Genomic DNA, 23114 nt, shown 5'->3' on the forward strand with positions numbered 1-23114 from the left:
CAGCTCAACTGAGCCCTGGCCCCCAGTGCCACATCCAGGCTTTGTTAAACACACCCAGGGATGGGGACTGCACCACCTCCCCGGGCAGCCATTCCAGAACTTTCTCACCCTTGCTGGAAAAACCTTTTCCCTGCTATCCAGCCTGCATTTCCCTTGGTGCAGCTGGAGGCTGTGTGCTCTGGTTGTGTCAGTGCTGCTGGAGAAAGAGCCCAGCCCCAGGTGAGCACAGGCACCTTTCAGGAGCTGTGCAGAGTGATGGGGGCAGCCCTGAGTCTCCTTTTCTCCAGGCTGAGCAGCCCCAGCTCCCTCAGGGGTTCCTCACAGGGTTTGTGTTCCCAGCCCCTCTCCAGCCTCGTTGTCCCCTCTGGATGTGCTCAGTGTCCCAAGGTCCTTCCCAAGCTGAGGGCCCAGAGCTGGGCACAGCACTCCAGGTGTGCCCTCAGCAGTGCAGGGACAGAATGACCTCCCTGCTCCTGCTGGCCACTCCATTCCTGATCCAGGCCAGGAGCCTTTGGCCTTCTTGGCCACCAGGGCACTCAGCTGGCTCATGTTCGGTCAGCTGTCACCAGCACCCCCAGGTCCCTTTCTCCAGCCACACCATGCCCAGTCCAGAGCATTGCAGGGGGTTATTGTGGCCAAAATGCAGGACTCAGCACTTGGATTTGTTCAACTTCACCATTTGCCTTTCTTCAAGTTGAAATGCATGAATTTATTCAATTCTCCCTACTTTCTCCTTTAAATCTGAATTTCTCCCCCTGCCTGGCATGCAGGTGCTCAGTGCAGTGTTTTGTCTGTGTTGTAAATTTGAAGTATTAAGGGAAGATTGGTTCTGGAGGAGGCTGGCTGCAGCTCATCTGTCTGCTTTCTACAGGAAGCCTTATTTTATATTTTGTCTTATTTACAAAATGAAATGGGTGATGTTGAGCACAAATACCCAACCAATTTAATGTAAACTCAAGGCACCAAATTTAATGCCAGCCAGTACAATGTTTCCATGAAGATGTTGAATTACACTGTGAGAAAACCCAAAGGGAACTCCCCCCCCACCTCCAAATTCTCAAATATCACACTGCTGTAGATATGATCAATTTAAAGATGCCTGTGCCATTTATTTCTTCATATCTTTTTGCCACAGGGTAGTAAAGTCCAAGTCAGTATTAAATACAGATTTATATCTATCCAAGGAGCACTTTATGTAGCCATCAACAAGAAAAACAGCTGGTGCTTTGTACATTTTTAACCTATAAAAGAGAGTTGAGGGTTCTCTGGTACCCTCAGAAAGAGCAAAAATTTGTTTACGAGGTGGCTGCTTCTGTTGGAGGGAAAACCCACAAAGCAAAAGATTTTTAATGGTTGGTTGGCTGGATCACAGGTTTGAGGCTGGGGCAAGGAAGAATATTTGTCCTTAACCTTGAGAAAGGAATGCAAGTGTTGATTTCTACCTGGAGATCTTATCCCTCCTTGTTGTCTGGATTGGAGCTCTGCAGTGTGCAAAAGCTTTGGGAATGGCAACCAGGCTGCAGCTGGCACAAACCTGGTTTTCAGCCTGATCTGGGCTTTTTTGGAGGTGGGGTGATTGCAGGCACAACTGCCTTGGCACTTCTCATGGAGGGAATTTTAACACTTGTGGCAAGTTTTCTATTAAGCTTTTGTAAACTGTGCTGGAGCACAAGAGGCTGCTTAAATAGCATGCTTAAAATAAAAAAAAAAACCAAAACAAAACACCAAAACCCAAAACCAGCCTAAAAAAAGCCCTGTGCTTTCAAGATAGTGAAATTCTTTCACTAGATCATGTTTTTACTAATTCTGGCTTCTGCTGATACCAGTGACATGTGAGACTTCAGAAATACCTGCCTGATCCCTCAGTCGTGAAAATCAAAAGGCTTCAGTGTTGCAGTCTCAGACTTAATTTGTTGTGCTGAGTGATTAAGGGCATGGACAGTGATACTTAACCCACTGGAAAGATTTTATTTAATATATTTTTGAAACTAGAGCCAAGCTTTCCTCAAGTTACATGTCTGGCAATTTGTTTTGTCTTATTCTTCAGAAATGGTAGTTAAGTGCATGTGCGTTTTTGGTCACACAAACATTTGACCACAGCTCCTGAAGACAGTTTTTTGAAGGTCCTAATCCCTGTCTTGTCACCACAGAAGAAAACCTTGAGACCTTTTCTTTGTTCTGTAGGCGACTGTCTGACCCACACAGCTGGAGGGTTTATGCTGGGATTCTCAATCAGGATGAGATGCTCTTCAGAAGTGGATACAAAGTGCAATTGATAATTTCTCACCCAGATTATGACACGGACTCCAAAGACAACGATGTTGCCCTTATGAAGCTGGAGACACCACTGAGTTTTACTGGTAGGTGTTCTGCTCTTCTAAGGGAAAAATCCAGTGGCAGTGAGCACACCTTTTACAACTTCTGAGTTTCATCAAGCAATCCTTGTAGACACTTATTGGATGAACACAAAATGATCTCAGAGACAGAGGGCACAGCATCTGATTTCCTAAGCAGGATTTATTTATATCTATGACATGGATAGGGGGTTTGGGCTCATCTCAATAATATATTTTTACCTCAGAATGCTCTGTGGTGCTTCAGTTTAGCCATTGCTGTATGTGCAGAGAGCTACAGGTGCAGTGCTGGGGCAGCTGATTAAATCCCACCTCAAGTCAGCTGAAATGATGGTCAAAAAACCCTTCAGAATTCAACATTACATACAAGAAGATCCTTTCATCAAAGCAGATGTAGGTTGTTTGTAAGCAATCAGTACAAAATAGAGAACAAGCCATTATTTAAACTTGAAGTGCTTTTTGTCTACAGGCCCTTTGTGTTTCAGTGCATCAGTTTAAAGCTACCAGGAGTAATCTGAAAGGTTTAGTAAAAAGAAAGAATTTCTGCTGCTGAGAGCAGGGAGATCGTCTGTTGTCCAGGTTTTTGTGCTGCACACTTCTTGTGTATATCAATACTGAATCCTGCTTGTCTTGTGATCATTTTCAGCAGATTTTTGCAAAGAAAATGCAGAGCTGTAGTTTTCAGAATTTTTTCTTTTTCTTCTACTGCTCAGAAGTGCTGGTGTTAATTGTTCTATTTAACCTGATGAATTAAGGTAGAACCACTAACTGCTTGTCCCTCGCTTTGAGTTGAAGATGAGGTAGATTTGAGGTGGAGATGAGGTAGATTTGAGGTGAAGATCAGGTATCCCTCAGGGAAAGGGCAGCTGGTAAACTTTCTGCTGCTTCCTGCATTGTCTGCCTGCAAGGAATGTAAAGTACAGGGGGAATGCATGGTGTGTAAGTGGTGGCCATTTAAATTTATTTTGAGTTCTGTCTGAATACCTATTTTCTGTTTGTTTTGCAGAAACTGTGAGGCCAGTTTGTCTGCCCAATCCAGGAATGATGTTCCAGCCTAACCAGCAGTGCTGGATATCAGGGTGGGGAGCAGAGTACCAAGGAGGTAAAAAGTGCCCCTGGAATATTTTGATCTTTCACATAAACCAGTCTTCTTCATCCTAAGAATATTGTTGCATGGGCTGATGGGGCAGTTTGAATTACATCTGTTCATACACTATTTTTTCACCCATTTTACAGCCCCCAGTATTTACCCAGGGCATTCTGTCTCAAAGCAAGTTTTGCATTCAGCAGACTTCAAAGGGACCCTCAAATCAGTTTTGGGGGCCAGAAATATCCACCCAGGAGATAATTCTGTGCCCCTGCTGCAGCAAAGGTTGCTGCATGCCAAACATGTCCTGTGGATATGGGAAGGGGCAGGAGCTGCTCCTTTTCACCAGCTCAGGCTGAAAGAGAATAATGCAAATAAATTTGCAAGACTGGAAGAAGGAAAGGGAGGAAAGGGTTTTTTTTTTTTTTTTGGTATAAGAAAGGTGCTGGGGGAGATCCTCTTGATCTCTTGTAGACTTCTTACATCTTAAATTTCCATCCTGCTGCTTCTAGGAAGTTTATTTCATCTTGACTGCTGGGATTTTCTGTAACAGCAAAGTAATGTGATGCTGATTCTGGTTTTGTCTTTGCACGTTTGTGCCTATTCCAATTCCAGGTAAAACATCAAATAACTTGAATTACGTTGCGGTGCCCCTCATAGAACGTTCCAGGTGTAATGCTGTTTATATCTACAATGGCATGATTCTGCCTACAATGATCTGTGCTGGAGACCTAGCAGGGGGAATTGATTCCTGTCAGGTAATTATTCCTAATTAATAGCTAATAATTGTATAAAAGATGAAATTATCTGATTATTTTTGTGGCCTTGGTAGTAGGTTTTTTTTTTTCTGTCTATCTTTCTATCTGTCTTTCTTTCTATCTTTCTATTTCTCCATTACAAATAAATCCTGTGCCCTCCCAAAATTAAAAAAAAATGCATTACATCTGCTTGGGCTTCTGGTTCTTTTGGTGGTGCATCCCTTTAAAGAGGAGGGCTTTTTTTCATCATCTGAATGGCTGCCAGTGCTGAGTTCTTGCTAAATTCCCAAGGGAGGTGAGGCTCCTTTTTAATGCTTCAAGGATGGTTTGTTACCTGGCACTTGAAAGTGATCAAATGCTCCTCATAACCACAGCATTATCATCATTATTATATTATTAATCACAGTGTTGTGCTTGTGAACAATAAAGCCAATAATGCCAATCTTACTTAGAGGGCTCTGGGCAAATTAATTTCATCCCTATTGGAAGCAGACATCATTTAACACCAAAATTGCCACCATATCTTGTTTTAGTGAGTCCCTCAATGGCAGGTGGGTTTATATTGAAACTGAAGCTGTGTTCCTGGGTGAAGTGGGTCGTGTTTTTCCTGGTGGCTGTGTCACTGACAAGGTGTTTGTGTCCCCTGCAGGGTGACAGTGGAGGTCCTCTGGTGACTCACCACCACTCTGTGTGGTGGCTGGTTGGAGACACCAGCTGGGGCACTGGCTGCGCCACTCCCAACAAACCTGGAGTGTATGGGAATATGACTGTGTTTACAGACTGGATTTATAAAAATATGCAGGTAAAATATTCAGAGTTTTTTCATAAATTTTAAGGTACCACATCCTGAAACATGGTTCTACTTAAAAAAAAAAAAAGTGATTTGCATGGTAACTAAGCTGTTTTGTTGGGAAGCATCCAAGTGATTGTTAAGACAGAACCTGAACCTTTGTTTTCTGTTTTGTTTTGTCTTTTAAACAGGCAAACAGATGACAACACTCATTGCTAATCGATGTTCCTGAGGACAAGAATGAATGAAGCCATGGGGACCTGGGATATTTATTCACTTTGTGCTTGATTTTATTTCTCCTCTTTGATTTTTCTTTTTAAAAGTAACATGAAGGATTGCACACTTGGTTCTGTGCTGGCTACAGTGACAGATCTTAATCAGTGAAGGATTATCACAATGAGCACCTTTCTTCTCTTTGTGGTGCCTGGCAGAGTCATTCTGTCAACTGCTTGCTGAAATGTCTCTCTTTTGTTGAGTAACTTTCACTTGATGATCAGGCTTATAATGACAATTTCAATCAAAATTTAATTTCAGATTTTCGTAGCAGGATGCTGAGACAGTTGGTTTAGTAGTTTTTAAATTAAATGTTAAGTAATGTGAATGTTGAATCTCCGAGCTGCTGGTTGGCAATTTTAAAAGAAATTAATGGTTTTTTTTTTTAGTATAGAATTACAAAATGGTTTGGGTTGGAAGAGACCTTAAGGATCATCCACTTCCAACCCCACTGCCATGGGCAGGGACACTTTCCACTATCCCAGGTTGCTCAGAGCCCCGTCCAAACTGGCATTAAACACTTCCAGGGCTGGACCACCCTCAATTTCCCTGGGCAACCTGTTCCAGTGCCTCACCACCCTCACAGGGAAGAATTTCTTCCTAAAATCTAATGTAAATGTGCCCTCTTTCAGTCTGATGCCACTAGCCATTGTCCTCTCACTCCATGTCTTTGTCCAAAGTCCCTCTCCAGCTCTCTTGTAGGCTCATTAGGGACTAGAAAAGCTGGTGAGGTCTCCCCAGAGCCTTCTAGAGGCTGAACAACCCCAGCTCTCTCAGCCTGTTTCCACAGCAGAGGTGCTCCAGCCCTTGGAACACCTTTGTGGCCTCCTCTGGACTTGTTCCAGCAGGTCCATGCTGGGGATCCCAGAGCTGGATGCAGTATTCCAGGTGGGGTCTCAGGAGAGTAGAGGGTGAGGCATATGTATGAAGGGAATTTTTCATGCACTACAGTACAGGCACAGAAAATAAAATAAAAAAAAAAAATACACTGTCTGTTCAGGTAGTTAAAAATCCTCAGGATCTCAACACAGCCGTCAGTCAAAGTCAGACTGGTGCAGTCTGGCTGCCTCAGACCTTACAAAAATGTGCCTTAAGCTGCTCTGAACCCAAAATGGGAGAGTTGTCCATGTGGGATTTGGACAGGGATGCTCCAGGCAGGGATACCCCAGGACAGGGATGCCCAGAGCAGGGATGCTCCAGGCAGGGATGCCCCAGAGCTGCAGCAGGAGCAGTCTCAGTGCTGAGGTCCCTGGCTGAGCACATTGAAGGTGACTTTTGGCCTCTCCCTGCTGTGGAAGGGCAGAGGAGTCCAGGCAGGCTGTGCTGCACCTGGAGCTGCACACACACACACACACACACACACACAGGGACTGGATGTTTTGTACAAGGAAACACAAAGCTGCGTTTCTGCAGGACGAGATGAACTACCTCATTTGTTAAATTTGGCTTCTGATTCCTTAGAGCTCTCCTTTATGTATCCACCTGTATGTTTTTAGCAAAATGTAATTTGTATCCGAGTGCCACCCGACTGAGGATTTTGAAAATAATTTATAATCGTGGTAGAGGATCAAAAAGCCATATCAAGTCACTTTGTTAAGGATAAATCTTTATTGAATGAAATGACTCTACTAGTCTTATTTTCTCTTTTGGTACTGAAATGCAATTATCTTACATGTAAACACTGCTCCAAATAAATTGGGTTTTTTTTCTTTTTTTTTTTTTTACAAATAGTTTTCTTTAGTTGTGCTTTATATCTGTTTACTTGGATTTTGTTTTTGAAAGCAGTTGCTGGATTCAGTGTATGAAATGCTTTGAGAGTCTGATAAAAAAAAAACAAAACCAACAACAAACAAAAAAAAAAAAAAAAAAAAAAAAAAGAAAGAAACTGAACTCAAGAGGGTGAGCTGAGAGATTATTCCAATATTTCAGGTCCATGAACAAACCCATGGAAATAGAGCAGGATGTCCAGGAATGCTGAGTGGTTTTGGTGGCTGGGCCTGATGAAATTACTCTGACTTAATTGAATTAGATAAGGAAGTTTAGCCTGCAGGCAGTGGCTTGAGGGAGTCACACCCTATTCTGTCATTCTCCCTCCTGCTGCCTGCAGCAATGTGTCCCTGCCTCTCTAGGTGTGAGATGGGTGTTTGCAATAGCACCTGTGCACCTTGGGGGGTGGGAGAATACCATTAAATAACCGAGTTTAAAGTACTTTCAAAACAGAAATTAAAAAATGAAGTTGTTACAGGTAGGAGGCACTTTTTCTGTGGCTTCTTGCAGCACTGCAAGTCACTAATAGCAACATAATGTGCTGGGAGAAAGGGGAAACTGGCTGCAGTGTCCAAGAAGGTTGAGGAAGTTGGGGTGAATGCTGTACCAAAAGTCAGGCACCAGCTGCAGTTCCATGGCACAGGGACAAACCCTTTCTGTCATCCCCAGCCTGAGGAGAAGGCTTCTCCTGTAGGAAACTTGGAAATGACTACATCACAGGCTGATATAAGCACATTTTTTTCTAGCTGGAAGCAGACATTACTTTTGGTTATTAAACCAAATATTCCATGTGAAAAATGTCACGAACACAGTGTGTGATGTATTTTGCATCAGCTTTCATGAAATGAAAGCGTGGTGTTTGTGAGGGTTTCCAGCACGAGGGAAGAGATGAATCTGACTCCATGTTCTCAGAAGGCTGATTTATAGTATTATGATATTATATTATATTAAAGAATGCTATACTAAAACTATACTAAAGAAAGAGAAAGGATACATCAGAAGATTTAACAAGAATGAATAATAAAAACTCCTCACTCCTCAGAGCCTCGACACAGCTGGCTGTGATTGGTCATTAAATTAAAACAATTCACATGCTGGATAAACAATCTCCAAACCACATTCCAAAGCAGCAAAACAGGGAGAAGCTGAAGCTTCTCAGCTTCCCAGGAGAAGAAATCATGGCAAAGGGATTTTTCAGAAAATATCACAGTGACATGAAAGAGCTTTTGGAAGGGTTCTCCTTGCCCAGGGGAGGGAAAAGAGAAAGGCAGCAAAACACCCTTTTTCCTGAGACACCCTTGGAAAGGTTTCTTTCCTTTTGGACATCCAAATCCTGCCCATCAATCCCAAAATTTCAGGTGATGCTGCAGACATCTGAGAGGAGGAGCCTCTTGGCCTTCTGCAAATCGGAGAGCTGGGAAAGGAAACTGAACTGAGCCAATGGCATCCTCTGGATGCACCAGTCACATAAAGGAAATAAACTTCCTTTTCCTTCTAGGTTGGAAGGGTTTCATGCCTGCTGTGAGCTCCTCTCTGTGTCCTGGGCTGAGATTTAGTGGTGACACATTGCAGAGGTGTGTTTTAGGTGATAGCATGAAAGAGAACAACCCCAGCAAGCCAAAAACACAAATGGAAGCGGGAGATCATCAGTGTCATGCATTAAGCTTCATTGAGGAAAGGTAGGTAATTTGATTTCTGCCATTGTGAATTATACACCTTCCATCATTAAAAAGAAAAAAAACTCCAACAAAACATACAATCCTCAGAGTGTTAGCTTTTTAATGATTATTCCAGCAGTTGCACAGAGTTCACAAAGAAAATGTTTTAAAATGGGATAATGTTTATTTAATCACAACTCCCCCAGTGGAGCTCTTTATGCAAAGGCAGCTGTTTGCATATGATTATGGAAAATAAAGAAAAACTGAACACTAGAAATTAGTATTAAAGGTCTGGGCTGATGCTACATTTTAATGGGATTATATGAAATTCTTTAGTAATGCTAGAAGATGAGGAGAAAAAAAATCCTTATGAAAAACAAAGAAATTACAACAAGCTGAATTCTCTCAGGTACTGGCAGGCTTTGTTGAGACGATCGACTCTTTGGCTGAGATAATTCCTGGTTTTAGCAGCTTCAGAATCTTCATCAAGGAGAAAGTTTAACTTCTCTTTATCTTGTAAAAGTTGCAGCATTGAGGTCTGCAGGTTTTCTCCAAAGTCATGAAGGACAGAGGACAGGATGATCAGAGGGATCTGATTGGCAAGGCGTTTGCTTGCTTCCTGTGAGACGGAGGGGGAAAAAAAGCAAAATACTAAATTGGTAAAAAGAACTGAAAAATTAAGGGTCTATAGTTAATCTGGTAAAAAAAGTGGCTCCAAGGTTTTAAAATGTTGGACTGAGTTACTGTTCAAGAAGGGAGTGCTGCTATGAACTAAAACATGTTTGCAACCAATGTCTTTTGTGCCTGAAATCTAGAAATTAAGAGTAATAGGGATGTCAGCTATTTCTTTTCTTCCCTCAGCAAACTAAAGCCAAGGCAGATTGTCCTCTGCTCAGCTCTGTCAGCTGCCACTGGGACAAGTTATAAGAGGACATTCCTGACAAACAGAACTTGTGCCCAGTTTCTGGGGTCCAACCTGATCTCACTGAAACGTCAAATATGTTTTGATGCAGGAAATCAGAGAGTGATTTTTCCTAAAGCTGGTAAATTCCTCTATTAGATGGTGGTATTTAGATGGTATTTCTGATGTGGTTGTCCTTTTAAACTTAAGACAGCTTTGGAGGAAGCTTTAGCCTTAAGGGGAAATGTCCTCAGCAGCAGTGAGACCAGACTGTGCCTACATGACATCTGTTTTTATCCCCATGAGATAATCTCCTGTCTGACCTGACCAGCTGCCTGGTTCATTTATGGATGCAAACAGATTGATCCAGAAGAGCTTTTGGGGCCTTTTTCCCATGGAAATCCACAGGGTTTGGGGGCCCACCTGGTGCTTTGGGGCAACATGAGGTTCTAAACTCTCCCAGCTCTGGGAAGTGGCTGCCTCTAGCCCTCTTGCTGCTGGGAAAGCACTTAGATTTAACTGCCTGGCTGCAATTGAGAGGTTCTGTCTTTCTTTCTGTGGTACAATTGAAAATGGTATTTGCAGGTCCTATAGGGTGTAGGCAGCCATGGACACTTAACTTCCATCTCATTCAAACTCTATTTGGCTTTGCATAAGTCAGTCCTAAGGAGCTGTGGTGCCCTGGCATTTGGGGGATCGTTGAAAATGGCTCTCAGGGCATTTACAAAAATGTTTAATTGCAGATAAAATATATAGCAGAGTGTGTAGTAAGATGGGATGGACATGCTTATGTGTGTAGCAAGGTGGGATTGTTGAAAATGTCTCTCAGGGCATTTCCAAAAATATTTACCTGCAGATAAAACATATAGCTACGTGTGTAGCAAGGTGGGATGGACAAAGCCACTTCTGGCTTTGTTTCTTGTTCTATGAAAATCAAGGAGTTTATCTTCATCAGCCTGAGCAGCCTGACCATTTAATTGCAGGAATTTGTCACAAAGCCTGCTCTTGGAATTCAAAGTGAGCTGCTACCTACCTTCCTGAATTATTAATATTGAACTTGTTGCTTTCGGAGGGAGTTTTACAACAAAGCAAATCTTGATCCTGCATGTTCTGTTTCCTTTCTTTAACACGATCCTTTGTTAAAACACCCCATTTGTCTTCAGAGACTTCACTTACAGGGTGCTATCTGCAGTACAGCAGATGCACTCTGATCCCTACAGACAGCTGATATATTTTAATGTAATGTTTTATTATTGCTCCTCCTGCTGTAGTAGTTTAGGATCTGACTGCAAGCCACTGACACCACTTTCTGCTGGCTGCAGGAATGTGCAGAGTGCCTTGAGGCTGACCTGAGCCAGACTGGGAGGTAGCTAAAAAGCGGTTTAGGAGCCAGCTGTCACTTTGGCACACTCAGGCTTTTCTAATCACCATATCCTGCATCCTGCAACCTGCTGATAGAGCCCAGCTTTGCCCTGGCACTCTCATCACTGGTCAGAAGCTCCAAGCAGTTTGCAGAGAAGCTGAGCATGTACCTGAATGAGACTCTGAGATACCCCTGGCTATAAGTGCTAGCAGGGCAGACAAGGCTGTATTGACTCCAGCAAGATCTGGCTGAGGGGGATCTGCTGTGGCATTCAGGGAGCAGCAAATCTGCCTGTGAACTCACAGAGAAATAGGCACTGGTGTGAGAAACCATCTCCACGACAACAGAGGGATCCTTTGGAGCAATCAGAGACTGCACATTTTTCCCTGAGGAGCCCTCGAGAGCGTTTTGTGCCTTAACAGTATGTAAATCACCAATGTAAAGGTCATCCTGGCAGTACACGATTTTCTCCATTTTAAACTGGGCACGGATATGTCTTTCAGCATCTGCTGCCTGTTTCCCACTAATGTCTTCGATTTTCACCTAAAAAAGAAAGGAACAAGAAGTTCTGAGACATTTGCTCCCTTTGGGAAGGTGCCAGTGCTTAGCAGTGTCCCCAGGGAATGGCAAGGTGGGCACAGTGTTCAATTGTCCTTGTGCAGCACTAACCCCAGAACATGGGAACATGGAGTAATGCTTTGGATTGTGGTCTCTCTCTTGTGAAAGAGCAGGAGAATGCGGCACTTTTGTTCCACTCCAAACCTGGTGCTTGAAACCCAAAGGAAAATATCTGTTGTCAGCAAACCAACCCTGTTTAACCCCTCTCTGTCTGGTGCTTTTATTGCAGTCATCTGACTCTTTCTGGTCTTTTTGATACTTCCACCTAAAAGTCTGTGGGGGTGGCAAAGTTCCCTCAGTCATGCTCAAATTCCCTTAAAATGCTTTCCTAGTATTCCTAAGAAAACACCCCCTATATTTTCTCATGTCCAGTGTTTGCCAGGACTACTTCCCTCTTCATTCCTCTCACTGTGTTACACCTAAAGACCCCGCCTGAACACCTCTGTGTTTGGATGAAATCATTTATTTGTTCACTCTCTGGCTGGCCTGAGAGCTCAGTAGGGTTTGACCAGGCAAGTGAAATAGCAAACCACCTGTTTCACTCACATTTGCCTCTGAGTTTCCTTTTTCAGCAGTACCCTGTGAATGGACTCTGTTTCTTGGCATTGCTTCTGGTCTTTTCCTCAATGCTTCTCATCTTTTCCTCAAAGCTCTTTCTAAGAAAAGGCCTTCAAGGCCATCCACACCACTGAACTCCACCCCAAAACATGCTAATGCCCAAACTGTGAGCAGCCATCTTGTAGTTTTTTCATGGCTGGATGATTTTTGGTTTGTGTGCTCCTGCTCCCTTTCAGCAAAGATGAGATTCCTGCACTGGCTAAAACCCTGGCTTGCTTTCAGAGAGGAGAAAACAGCTCAGCACTCAAATCATTGCAGGACTTAAATCTGAAATTAATGATAAACTCTTCAAGGTAGCCACACCAGGTTTTCTTTGCGCTGTGAAGAATTTGAACAGAATGAATAAATAATGTATATATTAGATCTTGTCAAAGTTGTGCAAAATGCACTTTCATTAGTGCCATTATAATCATGCTATCATTTTCAGGCTCTTTCTTATTTTCCTGCAAGAAATTCCACACTTGCATAAGGGTAATGCAGTGAGAAGGTACCACAAGCATGGATGTATTTACAAATGCCATTCTGTCTTTTGAGAATCTCAGCTTATAGTAGTGTCTCACCTTGGCAACTCTGCTTAGGTTGTGAAAATTAGCAAAATTCCTTTTAGCAAGCTCCATAAATTTCTCTTCAACCAGTCCTAAGGGAAGAACAGAGAGACAAAATAAAGTCAGGTAAGAAAGTGAGGGTTTTAAGCTATTGTTAATATGAGACTTCATTTTCTCTATTCATTCAGAAATAACTGCGCTGCTGTACTGGTGCACTCTGCTTTTATGACACATACAAACAAGCAGAAATTTAGATTTCCAGGTCCAAGAGTGTGCCTACTTAATACCAGGTACTTCTACTTTACTGCTTCCTTGCTGTGTTATTTATTATAGTTATTTTCTATTTTTTTATAGTTATGCTCTATTTATTATAATTATTTTCTAATTCCCTTCCAAGAGCCACTGGGAAAAGCATTAACAAATGCTGGAGACCATGTGTAGAGATTGAAGGCTCTAGAGAAGGAGCAATCCCCAAGCTGAATCAGATTTATTTCCACCCTCTGAAGGATCCTGAGAGCATCAGCTTCTCCTGGAAAATGTCCAGGAGTATCCCCCACACAAGAGCCTCCCATGGGCTGGGCCATACTCATCACACTGTTCAGGATCTCAATTGCTGGCTCCTCCACTTCTCTGATCTGCTCTTTTATGATGTCCTCAAAAGTGTTGTAGTTGCTGAAGCCTGGGAACTCCCGTCCACGGTAATGGTCTTCATATTTCCACACTTTACCAGGGACATTTTTTTTAGCTGTAATGGTAAAATAACATTGCTTTGCTACTAAATCACTCAATGTGTATGTTTCAGGTTTAAGAAGAATGTCTATTTCTCCTCTTTGAGTTGTTCTTGAGAGGAAAAGCTACGGAGATGGTTTTTTGTTACCACAGAACAGAGCTAACGCATTGCTGCTCTCTGAATGAGCCATCTCACACATTGCATCAAGCATCTGACTGACAGAAATTATGGTAGGCCACAAAAATTCTGGTTCTTCTTGGCATTTTTACCCTCACAGAAGTAGCTGGCCATTACCAGTCACTTCCAGGTTTTAAAAAAACCCTGAACAAAGCAAACCCCCAAGCTCACTCAACACTATTTCTGGGGAATATACTGTTGACTAGCTATTTTTATTTAAGATATAACTTTGTTGATACTATACAAATTTGCTAATATTTTTGTGTGAGGTATCACCCTAGCCCAGAACTAACGTGGAAAAAACCCGCATGCAGATTCTAAAATATTAATAGCAATAATAAAATAAAAACATTAAGAGCAAAAATAAAAATTATTATCTAGATTGTTATTATTTATTACTATGCATTGGTGTTGCTGTTACTTAGAAGAATGGTTCAGAATATCACCAACAAATTCTGGGCCTGTGTTATTGCTGTGCTGGGAGAAGAGAGACAAGCACTGACCTTTCTGTAATGACAGCATTTAACACAAACTATGTCTGTGTCCCCAGGACACCACAACAGATGGATGCTCATGGCTTCTTGCTCTTAATTTTCTTGGAAAACATTTACTGAAGATGCTGTGTCTGGGTTTAAAAGCAAGGGGATGGGCTCTCAGGTCAGCTGTCAGGATGGGTTCACAGAATGAATAGAATCACTGGACTGGAAGAGAACTTCAAGATCATAGAGTCCAACCCAGCCCCAACACCTCAACTAAACCCTGGCACTGAGTGCCACATCCTGTGGCATTCACATTCTCTGAGCTGCTTTGCCCAGGGTTTTTTCTCCTGGGAAGCTGAAAGGCAGTGAGAAGCCTCAGAGAAAAGGAAAACAATTCTTATCTCATTTGCTTCTCCTGTGTTGTGCTCGTGTGGAATGTGTTTGGAGATTGTTTACCCACAGGTGATTGTTTCACTGGATTCTGCTGTGAGTTGTTTTGACTCTTTGGCCAATCAGGGCCAAGCTGTGTCAGGACTCTTGAAAGCGACACGAGTTTTCATTATTATCTTTTTAGCATTCAGTAAGTATCTTTTCTGTATTCTTTGGTATAGTGCATTATTCTTTAATATAATACAGTATAATAAAGTAATAAATTAGCCTTCTGATAAGATGGAGTCCTCCTCATCATTCCTTCCTTCGTTGGTGGACCTGAATTTACAATACATCCAGTGTGTTTTTAAACGCATCCAGGGATGGTGACTCCACCACCTCCCTGGGCAGGCCATTCCAGACATTTATCACCCTTCCTGTAAAACACCTTTTCCTAATATCCAACCTGCATTTCCCTTGGCCCGGTTTGAGCCTGTTCTGTGCTTACCCCTCGCGGTACACTCCAGGAGAATCGTGCCCCACGTGCGGAATTCCTTGCGGATCTTGGTGAACAGCCTGACCTCATCCCCAGACAGCTCCTCCTCTCCTCGTGTGCTCTGAGAGATGTCTTGGTTGAAGCGTTTGATCAACTGCAGTGAATTGAACAACAAGCAGGCAATTTAAAGATGTTTCATTTCTTCAGATTAATTTGTGGATGTTAAGTAAATCTGCAGTTAGATGTTAAAGCAGGGACCTGGCTCATAAAAAAAACCATCCCTTTCTTACATCTTATGTGCTTTTAGCTCCTGGTTTGTTTGGGTTTGGTTTTTTTTCCTCCAAAACTGTATCAGCTAGAGGAGAACAAAATTTATATTCTTTTGTTTTTTCCCCTGTAGACTTTTAGAGCCTAAATTCTAATAGGCCAGACTTGTATGAAGTCTGATGAGCTGCCACAAACACCTTTAAAGCCTACTGAAGGTTTACTCAGGGAGTAACTCTGTGAGATGAGGTACTTAGATGGACCTGCAAACCACATTTTGATATCAGGAATACATTTGATCTTATGAGTGCTGTAACCAATGGAAACCCTTCAAAGTGTGTTGAGCACCCAGGATTTTGTTTTCCTTTGCTAAGATGCTTGATTTTGACCCAATCAACCAAGTAGTTTAGTTTTCATGTCCCATAATTACAGGAAAATTTTTAGAAGAGGCCATGAGCTCCTGTGGTCCATTATTTTTGCAGGCGTGGTTTGTCTGTGTTACCCTCACTAAAATGATGGACACCACAAATTTCCCAATGGTCCATGCTGATGTTTTGATAATTTCAGGCATTTACAGTTACCTCCCTGCTCTGCTCTGTGACCAACATTGATACTTACATCTGTGAGGAAAAAGAACTTCTCAGACTCTGTTTGGGGTGCGCCTCGATTGTACCTTTGCAGATCCTGCGATGTTTTATAGAGGGCGTCATGAATTTGGCTCTCCAGTGCTGGCAAAGTTTTCTGGGGAGGAGACAGTGAAGAAGAACATTGAGATAGGTTGAACTTGTCAGATTTTGGAAGGAAAACAAAATCCCTCTAAGAGTGATCTACACCTGCATGGGATCTTTGCTGTTTTTACAAATCTAAGAGCTTGTTGCCAGTCCCACACGTATAGTGGGATAAGACAGAAAAGCAAATATGGCCTTTATTGAGGGAACTCAGGAGCCAGGATGTGCCTGAAGGATCAGGCTGGACCTCGCTGAGGGCTGGGCAGAACAGCTGCAGTCTAGGGCAAAATTTTACCCACAGTGAACCGAAAACAACGTCCTCACAGGTTTTGCCAGGAAAGTGGTGACTGCTCAATTCCTGATAAATACCTGATGCAACATGGCTGTTTAGTTGCTTATTTTCTGTAAATTTACATAAATAATTTTTTTTCTCCTTTGAGGCTGAATTTAGATGATCCCTATATTTTAGCATCTTCTCTTAATGGAATAAGATATATTACAGATATATTTATCTGCAATAAGATATATTACACACAGATATAGTTATACCAAATAAAAACCCCCAATAGCCTTACACTAGTATATTAATATAATAGAACATCTTGATGTTTTGAAGACATTTTCAGTGGAATAGAAATCACTGTTTCAGTAAGCTGACAGCGGTACCTCATCACCCAGGTGATCAACACTCATAAACAAAAAGAAATATCATGGCTGTCATTGAAAAGGCGGGATTTATTTCATCTGTTTCACAAATAGATGAAATAATTTGTTCATTGTTGATCTGCAGTTAAAAGGCAAATCTGAGGACAGAGCACAGGGCTTTTTACCTCTGCCTCTCAGTTTGTTCTCTGATCACTGAGTTGAAGCATCATTAAGCACATAAAGATGAAATCCAACTGCAGCCCAAGGCTGAAGGGTTGAACTTGTTTTTAGGTAGTAACTGATACAAACAGCTCAGTATGGGACTTCTGTTACTTACAATAATGTGTTTCACAAGTTCATCTGTGAGCTTCTTTGCCAGATGGGGGACAGTGGCCTTTCCCTCTTCCATAAAAGCCCTGTGAAAAAAGAGGAAAAGGTGGGTTTGGACAGCCAGGCTGTGCAGGGCAAGGAGGCAGCACTGATGCTCTGTTTCCACGAATTCTATTACACAATTTGAGTAAAGAAAGGGTCTCTGGGCCATGCTGGAGCAGATGTGGCAACTGCCCAGGACCCTCTGGGTTTATTCAGGAGTTGTTTGACAGCTACTGACTGAGCAAAGGGAAATAGAGAAAAACCTGAAAAAAGCAAATTCTAACAGCAGATGAATGTGCTGTTCTATTATTTCTTCATGTGTGAAGTTCACAATCCTTGTCAGCTGCCATTCTCTGTATTATGATTTATTTGCTGCTGAGTCATCTGGGCAGCCTGGGTCCTCAGCACAGCCTTTCTTTCTCATGCTGTTCCTCCACGTTTTCCAGTGAACAGAAATACTTCAGTGCCTGACTGAAGTGCTCAGATGCTTTAACTCGAATTCTTTGGGACTATTCAGAACTTCTGAAGTTCATAGCATTTCCCCCATGTATTTTGCATCCAAAAAAACAAAAAACAATTTTAAAAAAGTTTATTCAGTATGTAAAACTCTTCTGGACTACTGAAACACAACCCTACATGGGCAATGAGAAATATTGAGAATAACTAATACCCTTTTGTAACCCCTAGGTAGTTAAATCTCAGCAAATCAACAGGGAGCTTTGAGGTGATTTTAACATGTTTTTGATGAGAACTTTTCTGTGAGGAGTACCTGAAATGTGTGTGATTCTCAAAGAAGTGTCTCTCCTGTTGGATTGCAGCAGCCAAGGTCAGTTTGTTGTGGATGTCCTGCTGCCCACGGCACTTGACAATCATGTAGCCCTTTTTGAGGGGGATTACCCTGTTTTGCAGTATTTTAACAATGGCCTCTTCAGTTCCCTTGTCCACCAGGTCAGGTTTTGTGAGGATTCCTGTGAAGTTAAAAGAGAAAGTTAGCCACCAAGCAGGAACACTCTGTACCATGCTTAATAAAGCAATTTTTTTTGTATTCTCTCTCCTAGAAAGTTCTCAGCTCCCAGGCAGTAAAACTCACTCTGCAGTTCCTCCCACCATGCCTTTTGCTTTGCAAACCTTTCTTTAAAGGTTTTTTTTTCCAAAGCAAAGCTTTTTTGCCATTAACTTCACATCCACTACCATTAACTGAGATTTTCAGCTTCCAGTTATTCGTAACAGGAGTGCCAGCAAGACACCAAACTAAGGGATTCTTGGAGCTACTCAAGAATTGTGACTAGAAATACTTGCAAATATATTCTTTAGGCTGTTTTCTGTTTTTGGTGGGGTTTTTTTCCCCCCTCTTTTTCTAGTAGCTAATTTCACAGAACACAGAACATCAGACCTCATGGGAAGGAAAAAAAAAGATTTTACCTCCTTTCCAGCTCATAGCTTAAAAAATTATCTCACCTATTGTCCTTTCTCCAGTAGGGTCCACCTCTTGAGCCATTTTCAATGCTTCTGTTGTTGCAATATCCACATTACATGGCACCACTACCAAATTGACCGTCTCTTTGCAGCCAATAATTCTTCTAAGTAGGGTTTTGATCTGCAATTCAATACAGCAGTGAGGAGGTTCAGTGAAATCAGACACTTGCTTGTAGGATGTGACAATTTCTAGCAATCTGAGCCACTGCCCGATGACATTAAATGCCACATATGCTGAGGATAGTGTTACATGCTAGAGGATGGCATGGAAAGGGGCCAGCAGAAGAATGCAGCCTCTTTTCAGGTTTAATCCAAACATCTGGCATTAATGAGACCAAACTAATGTTGTTAAGCCTGTCTTGACAGCTACGTGGTATATATATATGGTATATATTGTATATATTATACGATATATAATCTTTCATTATGGAAATATTAAAGGTATTTGATATCTAACACATGTAAGAAAATCAGGTTCTGAGGTGTAGGTATACACTTATGGAAAGAAAGCAAGCTCGATTGTGCTGGTAAATCTCAAATTTGTATCTCTGAAAGGAGCACAAATGTCTTTGGCTTATTTTTCAGTGGAATAATTGTAGGAAAAATTTTAAAAGCACCAAAACTGAAGATGCACATGACATCTAGTTGACATTTTTCTATGTTTCAATGCCAATCTAAATGAGTTCCTCATAATTTGTGTTGTTTTGTAGAAGCTTCACAGAGCACTGTGGTACTTATTCCACAGTAAAAAAAAAATCCCCCTGCATTTTGGTAAAATTGCCCCTCTTTTCTACTTCCCACCCATCCCAGCTTCTGACAGGCTGCAGTGCTACAGACTCCATCTCTGGAGCATGCAGACAGCTGGGAACAAGGGAAATGTTTGGATTTTATCACATCTGCTGCTTTCTTCTCAATACAAGAGAAAGATTGCTATCTAACCGTGGAATTAAATTACTCTCCTCCCAGAAAGTAAAGCCCAGACAATTCAATCTTGTCTCATTTGTATTTGGTATATCTAGTTTAGTTTGGGCTCATCTTATTGCAAGTTCCCATTTAAAAGTATTTTAGGAGAAACAGCACACCCAGCTCCTGCACATCACCCTCACAGCATGCCTTATCCTACCAGAGTTTTATTTGCATTTCCCAGCATTTCTTCTAAAAGCAGCCAGAGGAAGAGCAGAGATCTCCTCCATTTATTCTGTTTACTTCACTAGAGGTCTGCTGGGAGCCCTCAAGGGATGAGGCCCTGGGCACAGATTGGCACACGAGGCTGAGTTTTACCTGGTCCCCGATGTCTTTGGGCTGGTCCCCCACGGCCACCCTGGCAATTCCAGGGAGATCAATTAGTGTCAGATCGGGGACATCAGGGGACCGAACTTCCAGGGAAATTAAATGCCCGCTAATGCCACCTCTAGGACCGGCCACAACATCCTGAGCTGTGAAAAGAGCAAGGCAATGAACACAAGCTTCAAATGATGCATCAAACCAAAGCTGAACACGATGACTTTGAAATGTACCAACTACCACCTAAGGTTCTTTCAGGCTTGGCGTTTTCTTTCAGATCCAGCCACACACTTTAATTACCTTAATTCATACCAATTGCCTGGCCAGTTTTGAGAATATCCAAATAATGTATTGAAAAGCTAATTAAAAAAAATAGAAAGAATAACAATTTATGCAAAAAATCTAAGGAAATTATCATGCAGAACAAGCTGATGTGAATATGAGCTGTAATATTTTACAGAGCATGTATTTATGGACTCTCATGTATGTAGGCAAAATAGAGCACTGATTTCCTACCCAGAATGAAATGTGGTAACAGTAAAACTGAGACATGTGAAGGGCAGTGACTGAGCCCATGGTCACAGTACCTGGCAGAAGCTCTCTGTCCTCCACTCTGCCTTCTGGCTATTTCCTCCAAAATAATAAGATTTCCAGCCAGAGACATGTCAAGCAGTCTCTGGGCTTGTGAACTGATGATAGGAACCATTTAGGTTGCATGTTTACAATTTGAAAAACAACCTCCCCAAACCAAGAAATCAGGAAGCCACCACCCAGGTAAGGACACAGCCTGAGCATTTATTATGGATCAGGATAAAAGGATCATGGATGTAGTGGGTGGCATCCCTGCCCAAGGTGTTGGAACTAGAAGACCTTTAAGGTCCCTTCCAATCCAGGCCATTCTGGGATCATCATCATAAATCATCTTCACTGCTGAATCACTGGTACAACGCCCTTGAGAGAAATGAGTTTTGCTGACCCAGCTTCATCTGCTCTGAGTCCAGCTCTTGGTGTAGCTCCACAATCACCATGGATGCTGTGAGAGGAGGCTCTAGGAGGAGAATTCAGAGGAGATGGAGCCAGCCAAATCCACTCACCTTGCCTTATTGCTCTGTCTACCTCAGAGGCATTCTGGAGCTCCAGGGTCACATTTCTGTAGGAGATCTTCCCTTGCCATGCCTGCCCTTCAGGCAACCTCTTCAGTTTAAGCTCCAAGGGACACCGAGTGACAATACCTGCAGCAGTTCCAAAGGCAGAGGTTGTGCATGAAACATGGCCTTGAAGTGTTTGGTGTACTTAGGGTTGCCTGTTTTACACAAAAATGTTTCACAAAAAAATATGGAAATGTTCCAAGAGACGCTGCCAGAGGAGACTTGTCCAGCTTCTGCTCAGAGCAGGATTGTCACCACTGCTAGATGAGGTCAACCATGGCTCTTCCCAGACATGTCTGGCCCTGCAAACCTCCACAGATGGAGTTTTGCTCCTCTCTGGATGATCTGTTTCAGTGCTGCAACTAAATCCTATGAAAAAACCTTTCCACAACTCCAGCCTGAAAGACTAGATTATATTGTAAACTCACATGGAACTTGCAGAATTTATGTGTGTAAAAAAACACACACAGAGCTGGAAAGTGGATCTTCTTGAGCTGTGAATTCTTTCATCATCTCTGACTTAAATAATGCTTTAAGTAAAGATCTTTGTACACTTTTTGCACACAATAATAACAAAAGTTATCTGTAAGAAAATGTAGCTTAAAAAACCCAAACCAACCCCAAAAGCAAATTTAAAACCTGGTTTTCCATGTGAAATTAATACTCTGCTGCACTGCTGCTTTCTGGGAAATGCACAGAGTCAGCTGGGACAATCACACTACACTTCTTACTCCTGGTGTCTTGACCACCAGGAACATGTACCTTGGATTTACCTTGCGGTGCCTCACTTGCACCTCCAGTTCTCAGTCATGGAATTATCCAATTCTAGACCAAAACAAAAACAAAAACAAAAAAAAAAAAAAAAAACAAAAAAAAAAAAAAAAAACCAAAAAAAAAAAAGGAAAAAAAATCCCTTCAAAGAGAAAATGTGAGAAAGTGAATTCTTACCATTGCCCCTGGGGAGAGCAACACCAGACAGGGCTTCGAGGACAGAACTTTTCCCAGAGCTTTGGTCTCCAATCACCGCAATCGCGGGCAAGGACAGATCCTTTTCTATCCCAAGAGCTCTCAGGCTGTCAACAAGATCAATGCAGGGTCGGATCTTCTCCTCATATTGGTTGTACAAGGTGTGTTCTGCAGCCTGTTAGAGTTAAACTTACAGTGAATTTTCCATAATCCAAAAACAAACAAAAAAAGACATTTTCTGTTCATCATTCTTTAGTAAAAGTTATTTATTGGCATCAAGCTCTACTTCGTATCACTGTGCATCTCCATGTAATAAACAGGTGTCTGTAAATATGAAAGAAACAGTTGAGGGTGGCTCACAGACCATCCTTAGTAAAAATAACAAATTTTGGAAGCCATCCTGAGAAGGTAAAGAACACATTACTAAGTGTGCTTTGTTAATTTTTTTTTAATAACAGTTTTTTTAATAACTGCCATTTTCCTCCACTTTACATGTTTTACATCCACAGATGTACTGAAGCACGTGTATGCAAATGAAGACTGATCCCAGAAATCACTGAATTTGGAAAAAACTAGCTTATTAGATCATTGTTTTGCAGTTTGAAGATTTAGTTTGTGCACAGGCACCAAAAGAGTTCTGTAACATTCTTAACAGGTGGCTGAAATCTTTTAGATCATCATGGCTCTTCCTTCTTTGCCTCATTTTAGGCTCACATAAGGCATGAATATGAGTGGGTTGTTTAAAATGACTGATTATTGTCATTTTCTTGATTTGACACAGGTCCAGATATTAACACAGGCTCTTCATTTATGTGAAAACAAAACAAATAAATTCCAGTCTTTGGCAAAACTGGTCCATCTGCTGTTAAATCTGCTCAGCTAAAGTATATAAAGATCAGCTTGGTCTCTTCTCCCTGTTCCTCTCTCCATGTTCCAGTCTGACTGCTGCAGTCAGAGATGCAGTTTTGGGAACACCAATATGTTTCAGACATATTGGGCCAGGCACATTCAAACCTGATTTTTTGAAAAAGAAAAACTGAAGTTTCTCTCCATCACTTTTATCCAAGAAAAATACCTCCAGAAGTATGTCTATGGATCAGATGCACTCAAACAAAGCAGATATTTTGGATCAAGATGAGGAGGGCAGCACACATTAAGGGAGGCAGGCATTTTAAACCCTTTTTGGTAACCCCTGCCCACTCTGACCACAATGTTTAATAGCTAGTAAATTCTCAAAAAACTTCACTA

The 23114-nt window shown here is 41.9% G+C and overlaps 2 protein-coding genes across 2 annotated transcripts in view; one reads left to right on the forward strand and one right to left on the reverse strand.

Moving 5' to 3' along the window:
- The window catches only part of TMPRSS2 (transmembrane serine protease 2), a 13259-nt gene extending 7562 nt beyond the window's left edge, over positions 1–5697 (forward strand). The window contains exons 9-13 of the mRNA XM_005427256.2: positions 2185–2360; positions 3361–3456; positions 4057–4199; positions 4849–5001; positions 5181–5697. Coding sequence (XP_005427313.1) covers positions 2185–2360; positions 3361–3456; positions 4057–4199; positions 4849–5001; positions 5181–5192 — 580 coding nt within the window. The 3' untranslated portion in view covers positions 5193–5697. The remainder of the gene's footprint in view (positions 1–2184; positions 2361–3360; positions 3457–4056; positions 4200–4848; positions 5002–5180) is intronic.
- A 3086-nt stretch (positions 5698–8783) lies between these two features.
- The window catches only part of LOC102038688 (interferon-induced GTP-binding protein Mx-like), a 34504-nt gene continuing 20173 nt past the window's right edge, over positions 8784–23114 (reverse strand). The window contains exons 3-14 of the mRNA XM_031062127.1: positions 21849–22041; positions 20847–20984; positions 19750–19904; positions 18451–18589; positions 17762–17960; positions 16958–17036; positions 15866–15988; positions 14996–15137; positions 13319–13477; positions 12748–12824; positions 11255–11494; positions 8784–9306 (exon numbers count right to left, since the gene is read on the reverse strand). Coding sequence (XP_030917987.1) covers positions 9073–9306; positions 11255–11494; positions 12748–12824; positions 13319–13477; positions 14996–15137; positions 15866–15988; positions 16958–17036; positions 17762–17960; positions 18451–18589; positions 19750–19904; positions 20847–20984; positions 21849–22041 — 1878 coding nt within the window. The 3' untranslated portion in view covers positions 8784–9072. The remainder of the gene's footprint in view (positions 9307–11254; positions 11495–12747; positions 12825–13318; positions 13478–14995; positions 15138–15865; positions 15989–16957; positions 17037–17761; positions 17961–18450; positions 18590–19749; positions 19905–20846; positions 20985–21848; positions 22042–23114) is intronic.

Source organism: Geospiza fortis, unplaced genomic scaffold, assembly GCF_000277835.1.
Source record: "Geospiza fortis unplaced genomic scaffold, GeoFor_1.0 scaffold17, whole genome shotgun sequence".
Lineage (NCBI taxonomy): Eukaryota > Metazoa > Chordata > Aves > Passeriformes > Thraupidae > Geospiza > Geospiza fortis.